Raw genomic sequence first — 14829 nt, 5'->3', positions numbered from 1 at the left:
AAAAAAAAAAAGAATGCTATGGAGCACAGTTGTACTCTGACACACATGGGGTCAATGTGAGCCAGCAGCAACTTGGCAGCTGGTTTAGGCTGGTGCTGAAGTTTCTCACAGCCATGAGAACAGATCCCCTCAGTAACGAGGGATGGGCAGTTAGAGTTTTCACATCTCAGCCCCTTTGGAATGAGCTAACATCACTCGGGCTGTTTCTGAGCTTGCTTACCTTGTGTTGTGTGCATGGGGGATTATAATAAAGGATGAGCCCAAGAGAACCAGTGGTTGTGGCTGGCTTGTGTTTTAGTGTTAGGAGAGCCATCTTGTCAGGTGCCCTGGAATTCCTTAATTTTTCTGTATCTCAGTGATAGGACCAGGAGCGTCAGTTTCTGGGGAAAGTGTGGCCTCATCAAGCAGAAGATTACTCCTGTCTCAGTGTTGTGGCCTTTTGCTGTGCACAAGCTGGGCACTGTACAAGATGTCACACTTGGTGCCCGCTCTACAAGAGAGAAGATGATGATGTCAACATGGCTGTGTCTCCAGAGGCCATTCATCGTCTGTGAAATTGATAAAAAGATGGTGTCCATCTTAGACTTGTGAGGTTTACATTTGTTAGTATTTATAAAAAAAAGTTCATAGCACTTAGAGCAATGTGTTAGAGTTGGTGATAATTATTGCTATCATCATTTGTTATTACCTTTACTGCCATTGTTAATACTTTTATTTAAACAGTAGTAACAAAACATTTGCCATTCGAATCATCTTCACAGTTCAGTGACTTTAATTAGCTTCATCACGTTGTTCAATTTACCCATTCCCCAGTTATTCCATTGCCTTTAACGGAAACTCTGTGTTCCTTAAGTGCGAGTCGTCCATTGGTGACATTTTATAGCATCGTTAACCTAGACGTAATGGCCACCACAGGCCCCAGTAGGTGGGCAGTGGGTGAAATGGAAAGAGGAACCTCGGGAAAGGTCATTTTCCTAGCAGGATTTGAAGGGAGAGTAGGGATTGACCAAAACAGAGAAGACTATTCCAAACAGAGGGAAAGAGGCATATGAAGGCCCCGTGAATATCAGGCAGTTTGGAGTTACTAACCAAATGGTTGGCAGTTCAAGTCCACCCAGAGGAATGCACCTGGTGGTCTACTTCTGAAAAATCAGCTATTGAAAACCCAAGGAGACACGGCTCTGCTGTAACACACAGGAGTCACTATGAGTCGGAATCACCTCAACAGCAAATCACCTTGATCTGCAGTTGGGAAGGAAGCTGAAGAGGCCACTGCCAATTGGAACAGTTCTTGTGGAACGTGTAAGGGATGGCTGATCACTAACAACATCAGACTCTGGTTCTTATGGCACAGTGTAAATAAAATCCACAGGAGGAAAGTGGTATGTTAGCATTGGAGATATTTGGGTCAGTTCTTCCAGGGCCACCAGAGCAAACCTCTTGGAGAATCTAAACTAAGCAGCAGACAGTTTATAAAGGCCTTGAATGATGTAGGGAGAGATGTTGTATTTGATCTTTTAGATGAGGCGTCAATGATGGGTTTCACACTGAGATTGAATGCATTCATGATGACATTGAATGCATGAAAAGTGTCAATTTGATAGGACTGGGGAAATTAAAAGGAACCCTAGTGGTGCTATAGGATAAATATTGGACTGCTAACCAAAAGGTCAGTGGTTCAAATCCACAAGGTACTTTGAGAAAGGAAGATTAGGCTGTCTGCTTTCATAAAGTTTTACAGTCCCAGAAACCCTACTCTGTCCTATAGGGTGGCTGTGGGTGGGTGGAAGTTAAATTGGAGGAAGGCCACATTCAAGGCAGAGCGACAAGCCACAGGGCTCAAGCATGCCTGCCCCTGCTCCTCCATGATTACATGATGTCCAGGAATGTGGGGTTGTAGATGAAGAGCCCGGGTGCCATAGTGGATTGAATCTACCAGCCACTCCACGGGAGAAAGATGTTGAAGTCTTATTCCATGTAGATTATAGCCTGAGACCTTATGGGACATTAGAAAGGTCTGTTCTATGGGATCATTGTGAGTTGGAATCAACCCAGTAGCAGCATAGCCAGTTGCTATTGAGTTGAGAGCTGACCGGACTGGAGCACATTGAGCTTCAGCAGCACTGTCATGGGACCAATGGGTTGATTCTGGGAAGGCGCCATCAGGCCCCCAGAGCGCCCTGTTGGAGTCCACCTGGGATGCTGTAGGGAAGGTCACCCAGCTCTACAGTCATGTTAACCTTGCCTCCACATAGTGCTTGGCAGTGCACAAAGCCTTTTACAACACCTGTGCCAGGCACACAGACCATGTGCTCCCTCTCTACTCTAACTAATCTTCACCAAAGCCAGCCTCCTGAGCTGACGTGATCATCCACCATGTTACAGATGAAGGCGGTAAGGTTGGGAGCATTCAAGTCATTTTCTGATGTTGTTAGTGGGCTCAAACTTAACTCCATACCTCTTAGAATGTTCCAGCTAGTAGAATGTTTTCACATTACAGTTGCAATATTTTAGACATCATGTTGTTGTTGTTAAGTGCCATTGAGTCAATTCTGACCCATAGTGACCCTGTGTAGGGTTTCCAAGGAGCAGCTGGTGAAATTGAACCACCAACCTTGCAGTTCAAATGACTTTGCAGTCTAGTACATTAACCCACAGTGCCACACCAGCACTCCATAGACATCACGAGTACCTGGAATTAGCCACACTTCAAGATTTGAGGGCATAGTCCTCCAGACACCCAAGTTTGCCCAAGACTTTGGACACCAACCACAAGGCTCCAACTAGAAAACTAGAAGGATGAGTCCATACACGGCCACCCTCATGTATGCACAAGTGTCCCCAAAACCATATTTAGGGGTTGGAAATGTAAAGGTAGACATTTTGTAGCAAAAGGTTAACTTTGCAGTCCAGGAGCAGAGGTCCCTGGGACCATCAAGGGAAAAGAGCGGAGTGCAGGATCCTACCCAGAGAAACAATGACGCCAGAGATGGAGGCAAAGACGATGATGTGGAGAGATGGAGTGGCTGGGGACTCTGGACCCAGAGAGGGAGAGGGGCTGTGTGCTGACAACCAGGGTATACCCTTTGGTTGGTTGAGGATGCATGGAAGGGATTGTAACTATGGCAGTGAAACGATATACAATAGGATGAATGTAAAGCTAATATTCTCCCATGTAAACTATCACATAATTCACAATAAACATTAAAAAAAAAAAGTTCAGATTCAATCATTTTCTAGAAGGTCTCACAAAACTCAGTGGAAACTGTTAAACTCATGAGTATGGTTTATTACAAGGAAACATACAGACTAAAATCAGCCTAAGGAAGGGCTGCATAGAGCATAGTCTGAGAGGACCCTAAATGCAAAGATTCCATTGTTTTTAGGATGTGTTACTCTCCAGCCTTGGTAGGTGACACCATGCATGGGGTATTGCCAACCAGAGAAGCTTATTCAAGCTTCAGTGTTTCGTTTTTATTGAGGCTTCATTATACCCGCATGATTGATTGTCCATGTGATTAAACTCAATATTCAATACCTCCCTCCAATATTGGACTGATATCACATGGCCCAGAGAGCCATGTGCTTCCTCACTAGCATGCACTATCAGCTGTGGTTCACCATGAATAACAAAGATATTCCAATCAGTGGAATTCCAAGGGGTTTAGAGGTTAACTCCCAGGACTAGGGATAAAGACCAGATGTTTCTTTGGCAAGACCAAATTCTTCATACACAATGGGATAGTTTAGAAGAAATCCTCTTCCAGGTTCATGTGAGTTCCTTGCATTCCCCCTTCCTACTGTCTCACCACCTGTGCTGGTTTGAACCTCAGTCTGGCAACTCAGTGAGACAGGCTCTGCTCAGGGGTGTGTCTATGGGGGCCCCTACAGCCAGCACGCTTTGATCAGGGGATGAGTTTGTTAAGTAGCACTCACTATCCTGGGGTCTTCCATTGGTGCATTTTATCAAAGGGGTTTGCTTTAGTGGGCCGTCTGACAGTGGGTCTGTGGGGTATGCTGCATTCCTGTTGAAGCCCCCAATTCACATCTGCATCTCACCCTCCTTCTGCCGCAGATCCTGGCGCCCCCATGAAATTGCCTTGTCTGCCAGTGAAACTGTCACCTCCGCTACCTCCAAAGAAAGTCATGATCTGTATGCCTGTGGGAGGCCCAGAGCTCTCGCTGGCATCCTACGCCGCCCAGAAGAGTAGCCAGCAGAGCATGGCCCAGCACCACCACACGGTCCTGCCATCCCAGATCCAGCACCAGCTGCAGTACGGCAGCCACAGCCAGCATCTGCCCTCCTCCACCGGCTCCCTGCCCCTGCACCCCTCCAGCTGCAGGATGATAGATGAGCTGAACAAGACACTGGCCATGACCATGCAGAGGCTGGAGAGGTAATCTGGGTGTGGGCCACGTGCTTTGTGTTTGGAGGTGAAGGGGCTTGTGAGTGGGGAGGGTGAAGACCAGCCTCAGGGCTCATAGACATCAAGAACAGTTTGGAGGAGAAAAGCAGATGTTGTTAACTATAGAACTGTCACACTAATCCAAGAGAAAGAGGAATGTTCAAACTCTTTGAAGCCCCCTCATACGTGTAACACATACACACATATGTACACAAACACATATGTATACACTAGCACATACAAGGGGTTTCAAAGAGCTTGTGGGAAAATTCCATTCTTCCCTGAACTTCTTTTTGAAGCCCCCCTGGTATTCTGCCCTATAAGCATTAATACTTTTTGAAAGGTTATCTACATAGTCATTGAAGATGAGGGAAAGTGTTTGCATGTTTCATATTTTTTTATCCTATAAACTGTGCTATATATTTTGTGTTTGTTGTATTTATGATTAAAAAGTAATTTAAATGTTAAACAAGAAAAGGTATCAGCTCGTACGGTGATGTAGAAAAACAGGAGGATGGGGAAAGTGGAGGGGGATGCTCTTGTTTGTGCTAATGGAGGAAGCAAAGTCTTTTAGTTAAATTCGATGTGTGTGAGCTGCTAATAGTTTAGCAAAGTCTGCTAATAGCCTCTTCTTTCACCTGAATGTGCTTCCAATGTCATTGCCGGGAGATCTGTAAGGGTAGGCCTGGCCAGAACAGCAACCCAGACTTCCCACATCCGTACAACCAACAGAGAATTTCTCCTTTAAAGGAAATACCCAGACACACACAAATACTCCCTTTCTGTGCCCAAGAAATGAATGGAAAATCCCAGGATGGCCTCTGGGGATGCTGTTTAGTGATGCCTTGGCATTACTAGGAGAATAAAGTGTTGCGATGTGGCATAAACAACGAGCCCAACTGCCCTTTCTAGGCAGTGCCTGCTGTTAATCAGGTCTTCTGGATGGAAAGAATTGGCTTAAGGTGATGATGTTGGTGATGGATGGGCAGTTGAAGTCTGGAGCTTCTGACTGGTCACCTAGGCAGAGAGTCAGAGACGTAGGATCACAATGGGAAGCTGAAACTTGCTTCTTGATTCTCAGTTACCTTCTGCATCCCTGCTTCTCAGCCGAATAGTCTATGTTTGGGAAATCTATGCCTCAAGCAGCAGTTGTCGACTTTAGGATTCGAACCTGAGGATCACATGTTGTTGTTGTTACGTGCTCTCAAGTTGGTTCCAACTCATAGTGACCCTGACTAGGGTTTCCAAGAAATGGCTGGTGAATTTAAACTTTTGACCTTCTGGTTCAAACTGACCTTGCAGTCTAGTGCTTTATCCCACAGCGCCACACCAAAGCTCTGAGGACCACATGTAACACCTACAAAATATTATTGGGCCCCTTACTACCATTATTTTAACTACAGGTATCCCCATTATCTAAAGGTGTAGCATTCTATGAAAGATTTCATAAACCAAAGTGATGCAAAGTCAAGAAGCAGTTACCATTAATTTATGTAGGGGGGAAAACTGTTGAGCATCCCCAGATCCAAGAAATAACCTATCCAATATCATTAATGTATTGTCAAGAAGGAACTCCTATGATTAATACACGGTCTACACAAAGTCAAAATAATACAAAAACATTGTAGATTGAGGATGCTGCCCTCACTGTGGGTACAAGGTGCCTAGCTTCGCTTTTGCCCTTTTTATAAAACCAGAAATCCTCTTTGAATTTCTTTCCGTTGACGAAAACAGATATTAATATAGGTCTTTAATAAAGTGAAGTGACATAATGTTAGCTTTCAAAAGGGGGTGGGAAGGATACTTCTAGTGTGCTTACTAATGAGATAGATGACTGGGTAGCACCAACAGTTAAGTACTTGACCACAAACCAAAAGGTGGGCAGCACAAGCCACCTGGAAGCACCTCAGAAGACAGGCCTGCAGATCTGCTTCCAAAAGTTCACAGCCCACATGGGGCTGTCATGGGTTGGAATCCACTCGACCACAACTAACAACAGGTATTAACAAGAAAAAAAGGACTTGCAAATCCAGAAGGCACTTTTTAGTCTACTACATGGCATCAGGATTGGCGGAAGACTCAGTAACAACCTGCAATATGCAGATGATACAGCCTTGCTTGCTGAAAGTGAAGAGGACTTAAAATAGTTACTGATGAAGATCAAAGAGCTCAGCCTTCAGTATGGATTACATCTCAATGTAAAGGAAACAAAAATCCTCACCACTGAACCAATAAGCAACATTCTTATCAACGGAGAAAAGATTGAAGTTGTCAAGGACTTCATTCTTCTTGGGTCAACTATCAACACTCATGGAAGCAGCACTCAAGAAATCAAATGATGTATTATTCATTAGGCAAATCTGCTGCACAAGACCTTTTTAAAGTCTTGAAGAGCAAAGATGTCAGCTTGAGGACTAAGGTGTGCCTGACCCAAGCCATGGTATTTTCAAAAACCTCATATGCGTATGAAAACTGGACAGTGAATAAAGAAGACCGTGAAGAATTGATGCATTTAATTTATGGTGTTGGAGGAGAATATTGAAAGTGCCATGAGCTGCCAAAAGAACCAACAGATCTGTGTTGGAAGAAGCACAGCCAGAGTGCTCCTTGGAGGCCAGAATGGCCAAACTTCATCTCTCATATTTGGGACATATTGTCAGGAGGGACCAGTTGCTAGGGAAGGATATCATGTTTGGTAAGGTGGAAGGAGGGTCAGAGAAAAAGAGGAAGACTCCCAGCAAGATGGACTGGAAAAGTGGCAGCATCAGTGGGTTCAAGCATGGCAATAATTGTGAGGTTGGCCCAGGATGGGGCAGTGTTTCATTCTATTGTGCATAGGATCGCTATGAGTCAGTACTGACTTGATGGTACCTAACAACAAAAACAATAGGAACATACCTTGATGGAGTCCTGGTGTGGTGCTGTGGGTTAATGTACTGGAGTGCAAAGTCAGTTTGAACCACAAGGTCTGCTTTTCAAGTTCACCAGCCGCTCCTCAGAAACCCTATACAGGGTCACTGTGGGTCGGAACTGACTCGACAGCGCTTAGCAACAACAACAGCACACCTTGATATCTGAGGGGGCTTCAGAAAGAAGAATTTTTTTTTCAGAATTTTTCCATGAACTTTTTAATGCCCCTTATTGCATCCTCTTATTTCATCCTCATACCAACTGGGGAACTGCTTAAATAAAAAAACAAAGGAATGTTATGTTAGCTCCCGCCTACTCAAGGAGTAGTTCACAAATTACTTACAATCCTGCACCCACTCCCACACCAATGTAGCCACAAAAGTAAAGAGATTGAAAGCAAGCTCTCAGAAACTTTGCTAGCATTTTGGCAGAATAATTTTATGTCTGGTGATCCAGTTGTAAAAACGAGGGTTCCTATATATATATATATAGTTAAAGTTGTTGTTAAGTGCTTCCATTGAGCTGGTTCCAACTCATAGCGATCCTGTATAGGGTTTCTGAGGAGCAGCTGGTGATTTAAACTGCCAACCTTGTGATTCAAACCAACCGTGCAGTCCAGTGCTTATCCTACAGCGCCACACCAGGACCCCGCATGTTTTGATTAGTTTACAAAAGCGTCTGTTTGTAATGGATTGACAGTTAAGCCTGAGAAGGATGCACAACTTGAAGGCTGTAATCCATGTCACTGAGTTGTCCATGTAGAAACTTGAATTGGTATTATATAGAACTTGAATTCTTGTTGTGTAGAGTCTCAGTCATGAAGAACAAATCTATTTTTAAAAAATAATGAAGAAATTTTAGATTAATCAGTAAACTAACAAAACTGGATTTTTTACCTTCAACATTTTGAAAAGCACCGTGTTACGTAGTAAGTGGAGTCATTGGGTGGGTGGTACAAAGGCTAAGCAGTCAGCTGCTCACCAAAAGTTGGAGATTCAAGTCTACCTAGAAGCACTGTGGAAGCGAGCCCTGGTGATTTGCTTCTGAAAATAAAACAGCCATTGAAGACTCTATGGAACACACTTCTACTCTGACACACATGGGCCTGTGAGTCATTTCTACTTTATAACAACTAGGAGGGCGTGAGAAGAGAGGCCAAGCCTTCAAACCAGGCTCTTCCTGCTCCCAAGTCCAAAACTCCAACTACAGCACAACTGCTTCCCTGAAGAAAACTAGCCCCCAATGTAATTTCCTGTCTCCATGCCTACTGTACACCAGCAAATGTACACAGGCTTCAGGAGCATTAATCATCTGAAAAAAACATGCTGGTGACAGTATATTAGTAGGATATTGCCATATCAATGTGCAATTTTAAATGGTTCCATTGAAAATACTTACCAACCTGCTATGTAATGTCCTCAGTTTAATAGTTACTGAGTGTAAGTTTAACATATTTTAGTTGAGTTTACACAAGCAATGGATAGGTCTACTGGAGTCTCCACAGGGTCAGATTATTTCTTGAAATGATTCAAAACATATGAGGTAATCATGATCATGGACCCTAAGCAAAAGTGGTCTCTGTGTTTTGCTCATCTCCATCAAGGCCCAGGTGTAACAACAATTGTGAGGATGGTGCAGTACCGGAAAGTGTTTCACTCTGTTTTGCATACGGTCAGAACCGACCCAACAGCACCTACCAACAACAAGAGATCCTCTTTGCCCCCTCCTGTCTTTCTTGCATCCTCCTCTATGTTAAGACATGCTGTTAGCTGCTGTGGAGTTGGCCGCTGACTTCTGGTAACCCTGTGCACGCTGGAATGAAACACTGCCCAGTCCTGCATCAACCCCATTATCAGTTGCAGATCAGATAGTTGTGAATTATCATAGGGAAGCTGTCGGCTTCTGTAGAGATTTATAGGCTTGGAAACCCTGTAGAGCATTTCTCTGCTCTATAAAGTCAGTACGAGTCAAAATTCAACTCCACAGCAATGGATTTGGTTTTGAGTTTTGACACCTTTGTTGGAATATTGGATGTTATTACTGATAGTCCAGCCCAGCAATGGTCAACCAAACCCAGGAACACTTCTAGAACCTTCTAGATACAACTTAGCAACACCTGTTGGGTACTGTATGCCAAACATTGTGGTAGACACACAATTAGTAACAAAACATTTGAGGTACTTCTTTCAAAATAATAATATTGAAAAGTTTGTTGTTGTTAAGTATTGTTTAATTGGTTCCAATGCGTAACAATCCTGTATAAGATTTCTGAGGAGTGGCTGTTGGGTTTGAATTGCTGACCTTATGGTTAGCAGTCCAGTGCTTATACCACAGCACTAAGGGACTAAATTATCTGTCAAGAATATTGTAAAAGGAATAATATCTACACTGGACAGAAGAAACTGAAGATAGGTTAATTCCCAGATGCTTCTGTTTGCTAAAATTCTATTATTCTGTGATTATTTTAGACCTTTCAAAGCACAATGCAATTTTAAAATGTTAGTACAAATATGTTTTATGGTGATAATTACTTTTCTTCTTGTTGTCTCAAGGGTCACAGGGTAGTCTAAAGAATAATTCTTGATCATAAATGAGATGATTCCCAGGGTTCCTTTGAGCTCTAGCGGCCTAACGGTTCTATTTTTATCCATAATCGCAGCAGTGGCTTATGTTAATGATGTTTTCACCAGTGAATTAGGGTATCCCATGAGGAAAAGCAGATGCACACTGGTGCCCTAACAAGAGTGGAGCTCTGAGCATATGTTATTTTGTATTTAAGGTGGCACCGATTTGAAGAAGTTCAGTATTTTGTTATAGTACAGCAAATACGTACATCCTTAAATGAAATGTATTTCCAAGGACACATCCTATTTTTTATATTGAAGAGGATCTCCTTCAAAATCTCATGAAATTCTGGATTGATATTTGTCCCTGCCCCTGTGAGGGCAGAGCTATCAATGTCTGAACGTTAGTTTGCTTCTTTGAATTGATGGCAGGTATTTGTAATCTTCACTTTGATAAGTAGGGTGATCCAAGCCATGGTCTTATCAGTAGACTTATATGCTGGTGAAAGTTGGACAGTGAATAAGAAAGGGAGAATTGATGCATTTCAACTGTGGTGCTGGCAAAGTCTATTGGAATGTACCAGACACTGCCAGAGAATGAAGAAATCAGCCTTACAAGAAATACACCAGAATGCTCCTTAGAAATGAGAATGGTAAGAAGACTTCTGACTGAGTACTTTAGAGTTGTCATCAAGAAAAAACCACAGTCTAGAAAAGAACACCATGGTTTGTAAGTAGAGGGTCATTGAAGATGAGAGGACCCCTCAAGAGGTGAATGGACGTGGTAACCAAGCAATAACCTCAAACGTAGCGATGACCATGAAGGTGGTGAAGGATTGAACAACATTTTTTTCTGGTATACATAAGGTTGCCGTGATCAAAGCTAGGATTTTAAACGTGTTCATCCTGGTCGGATCTCTTGTTGAGAATTTGCATTTCTATGCCAGAAACACTGAATCAGAATTTACATTTCTACATTATATGTTCTTATACATGCCAGCAGATTTCAAAACATTTACGCAAAAATGGAATTAAAAGATAATATATATATATATGTTATATATGTTGTTAAGTGCTGTTGAGTCTATTCCAGCTCATAGTGACCCTGTATGGGGTTTCTGAGGAGTGACTTGTGATTTTGAACCACCAACGTTGTGGTTAGCAATTCAGTGCTTGTCCTACAGCACCACACCAGGACTCCATAATGGGGGTAGAAATGCAAATTCTAAGCAGTGTTTATATATTGCTGTTGTTGTTGTTAAGTGCCATCGAGTTGGTTCCAACCCATAGTTACCCTGTATAGGGTTTCTGAGAAGCAGCTGGTAAGCTTGATCTGCCAACGTTGCAGTTCAAATGACTTTGCAGTCTGGTTTATTAACCCATAGCACCACACAAGGATTCCTTGTATATTATATAGAGAGTCATATGTATGATCAGGGATGATAGGGGATCTTGTTAAAAGTAGATTCTGATTCAGTGTATCTGGGGTGTTGTTGTCGTTGAGTGCCGTCCAGTCTGTTCTGATTTATAGTGACCCTCTAAAGGGTTTCCGATGACCTGCTGGTGGCTTTGAACTGTTGACCTTGCACTTAGCAGTGCTGTGCTTATCCTATAGCACCACATCAGGACTCCATATTGGGAGTAGGGGGTCCAACCAGTATGAACTGATTTGAAGCCCTGGTCAGAGTTGACTTAAAGGCACTAACAATGACAGTGTATAATCTTTCAACGATTGCACACAGAAATCAGGAGTTTCCAGTGAAAGGCAACATTACTATGAACATGACAGAACTCCCCTGGAAGGTTGGTTAACAAGCAAAACTAGTTGGTTAGGACAGTTAAAGTGAGATTATAAATCCACTGCCGTCGAGTCAACTCCAGTCCGTAGCAACCTAGCGCAGGGTGAAAGCTATACAGAAGCAGACTGACATATCTTTCTCCAATGAAGTGACTGGTGAGTTTGAACCACCGACCTTTCATCTAGCAATCCAGAGCATAACCAAATTCACTGCCATCAAGCTGATTCCCACTCATAGCAACCCTGTATAGGGTATCGGAAGCTGTAAATACTTATGGGAGCATAAAGCCTCATCTTTCTCCCAGGAGCGGCTGGTAGATTCGAACTGACAACCTTTCAGTCAGCAGTCCAGTACTTATCCTACAAAGCCACCAGGGCACCTTCCAGTTGACCCTATACAAACCAATTATCGTTTGAAGTTTTAAGAGGATCAAAAAAAAAAAAAGGAAGTATATTTTTGGAAGAGAGAAAAACCTGCCCATGAACTCCTGTAGTTCTTCAGTAATATTAGAAACTCTAGCCTCTGCCAGGACATAAATATTTATTCTTTGATCTTATAAACCATTATCTGAAAGTTTTGCAGAGCAAAAATTTAAACTCACTAAAAGAAGAAACTCTTCCTGAAGAATTAGTGGCTAAAATCCGTAATGACTGATTGATGGTAAAGCTCAGGCGTTTAACGGTATCCCTGGAGTAGCTGGGTAGTAACAACGGTTGTTGAGCTCAGCTGCTAACCAAAAGCTTGAGAGTTCAGGCCCACTCAGATTCACTTTGGAAGAAAATCCCATAGAACATAGTCCTTACTCTGACACACATGGGGTCACTAAGAGTTGGAGTCATCTGGAACTTGATCTTGCAGGTCAGGGTGAAGTGGGCAAGTCAGTTTCTCCACTTAATTGATGAAGAATTGAAGCCCATTGATGACTGGCCCACTGGGACTCAACATATTGCTTCTCGCATTCCATCTTAGACTTCTGGTTGGTTGGTTGGTTGGTTGGTTGGTTGGTTGGTTGGTTGGTTGGTTGGTTGGTTGATTGATTATGTGCCGTGGAGTCAGTTCCAACTCATAGCGAACCTATACAGGGTTTCCGAGACTGTAAATGTTTACGGGAGAAGAAAGCCTCATCTTTCTCGCATGGAATAGCTGATAGTTTTGAACTGCTGACCTTGCGGTTTGCAGCCCAATTCATAACCACTATGCTACCAGAGCATCTTAGACTTCTAGCACCCCCTATATAGTCAAGCATGGTGTCAGACATTGACTAGGGACAAGATCATGTAGAAAAGTCCACCCCTGTTTGGCTTCTCCATCCGAAATATGAAGGATGCTAGGGGAGGGATGGAGTCCTGGTGTGGCGCTGTGGATTAATGCACCGTAAAGCCATTTGAACTGCAAGGTCGGCGGTTCAAGCTCACCAGCTGCTTCTCGGAAATCCAATACAGGGTCGCTATGAGTCACACCCGACTCGGTGGCACTTCACAACAACAACGGGAGGAATGGACTATGGGTCAGACTCTGAGCTCTTCAGGTTTTACTCATCACATTCCTGGCCTGTTTTTCTGAAATGTGGGTCATTGGTCCCTAGGAGGACAAAAGAGATGGTTGTAGTTGAATTCATTTAAATTCATTATCATTGCTGCAGTTAAAAAAAAACAAAAACCTCAAGACACATTCTCCATTCAAGATGGTCAGTATCTTCATCTATATATAGAACAGCATCCTTTCCTGCTGACTAAAGGACAACCAACAAACAAAAGCTCTAGTTCTGCATTTCTTATCTTGGAAGGCTAATCATCAACCATGATAAAACACACAATATGTGTGTGCTTTCTTAAATTGAAACTGATTGACTTCCTTCTTGGGCTTCAGTGGTTATTTCTGTCACTTTTCAGCCTCAGGCGCTACAATTTGTCGCATAATTTCTCACCCATTTTTGGATCCTGAAAGGAAAACAGCTGATTGTTCTCTCTTCCCACTGGAAACTCTCTTTATAACTCATGCAGACTAAATTACAAAAGCTCATCCTGTTGAAGTTGAATTCCATTTTCAGTGTCATGTTGTTGTTGTTGTTGTTAAGTGCTGTTGAGTCGGTTCTGACCCATAGCGACCCTGAGCAGGGTTTTCGAGGCTGTAAATCTTTGGTAGTGGTGGTAGCTGTGTGCTGTGGAGTCGGTTCTGACTCATAGCGACCCTGTACAGGGTTTCCGAGACTGTAAATCTTTACGGGAGCAGAATGCCTCATCTTTCTCCCACAGAACAGCTGGTAGTTTCGAACTGCTGACCTTGCGGTTCACAGTCAGATTCGTAACCACTACGCTATTACGGGAGCAGAAAGCCTCATCTTTCTCCCGTGGAGCAGCTGGTAGTTTCGAACTGCTGACCTTGCTGTTCGCAGCCCGATTCGTAACCACTACGCTACCAGTGTCATATTAATAGATAATAATTTTCTCTCTCCTTTGAGGAGATTAATGTCTTTTTTTTTTTTTTTTGTTTTTTTTCATTTTAACAATAGATGCATTTGGAAATCAGATGCCAGAAAGCAATATCCCTTTATTACATGTTTTTATTTAGAAATGATGGAGAAATTATTTCATAGTGTTTTTGAGGAAAATTAAGGATTTAAAAGAGAATGTGATTGTTAATTTTGAAACTGCCTTTGATTTTTTACAAGAGTCTCCAAAGTGTCTGATAGTATACAGTTTCCCAAGAGCTGATACATGGAACAGAGCACTCAACTGCCTGCTTGTCTCCTGCCGTGGGACGCAGATCAACTGATGGCATAAAGCTCCCTTAAAGGGGGGCAGCTTCTGTAATAAGCCTGAATTGTTGTAGATGTTTTGACGTTGTTTTTTAGAAATTATTAAAAGTCAAGTCTGTATGTTACTCAGCACCGATTGTTGCATTTTCAGTCTTAGAAACATAAAAGTTTCTAAGAAACAAAGAGTTCTTTAGAAACATGAATTGTAGATGTTTTGACGTTCAGTTTTTTTGTTTTCGAAATTATTAAAAGTCAAATCTGTGTGTTACTCAGACCTGATTGTTTCATTTTCAGTCTTAGAAACATAAAAGTTTCTAAGAAAAAAAGAGTTCCTTAGAAACATAAAAGCCTGCTATAATGGTTACGAATCAGACTGCTAACCTCAATGTTGG

The 14829-nt window shown here is 42.6% G+C and overlaps 1 protein-coding gene across 1 annotated transcript in view; it reads left to right on the top strand.

The window, feature by feature from the left end:
• Positions 1-14829, top strand: part of PHACTR1 (phosphatase and actin regulator 1) — a 765475-nt gene that overhangs the window by 675605 nt on the left and 75041 nt on the right. The window contains exon 8 of the mRNA XM_006864086.1: positions 4076-4397. Coding sequence (XP_006864148.1) covers positions 4076-4397 — 322 coding nt within the window. The remainder of the gene's footprint in view (positions 1-4075; positions 4398-14829) is intronic.

This window comes from Chrysochloris asiatica, unplaced genomic scaffold (assembly GCF_000296735.1).
Source record: "Chrysochloris asiatica unplaced genomic scaffold, ChrAsi1.0 scaffold00060, whole genome shotgun sequence".
In the NCBI taxonomy this organism is placed as follows: Eukaryota; Metazoa; Chordata; class Mammalia; order Afrosoricida; family Chrysochloridae; genus Chrysochloris; species Chrysochloris asiatica.
Note: the sequence above shows the minus strand (reverse complement) of the source record. Positions and strands in the feature narration are given on the sequence as shown.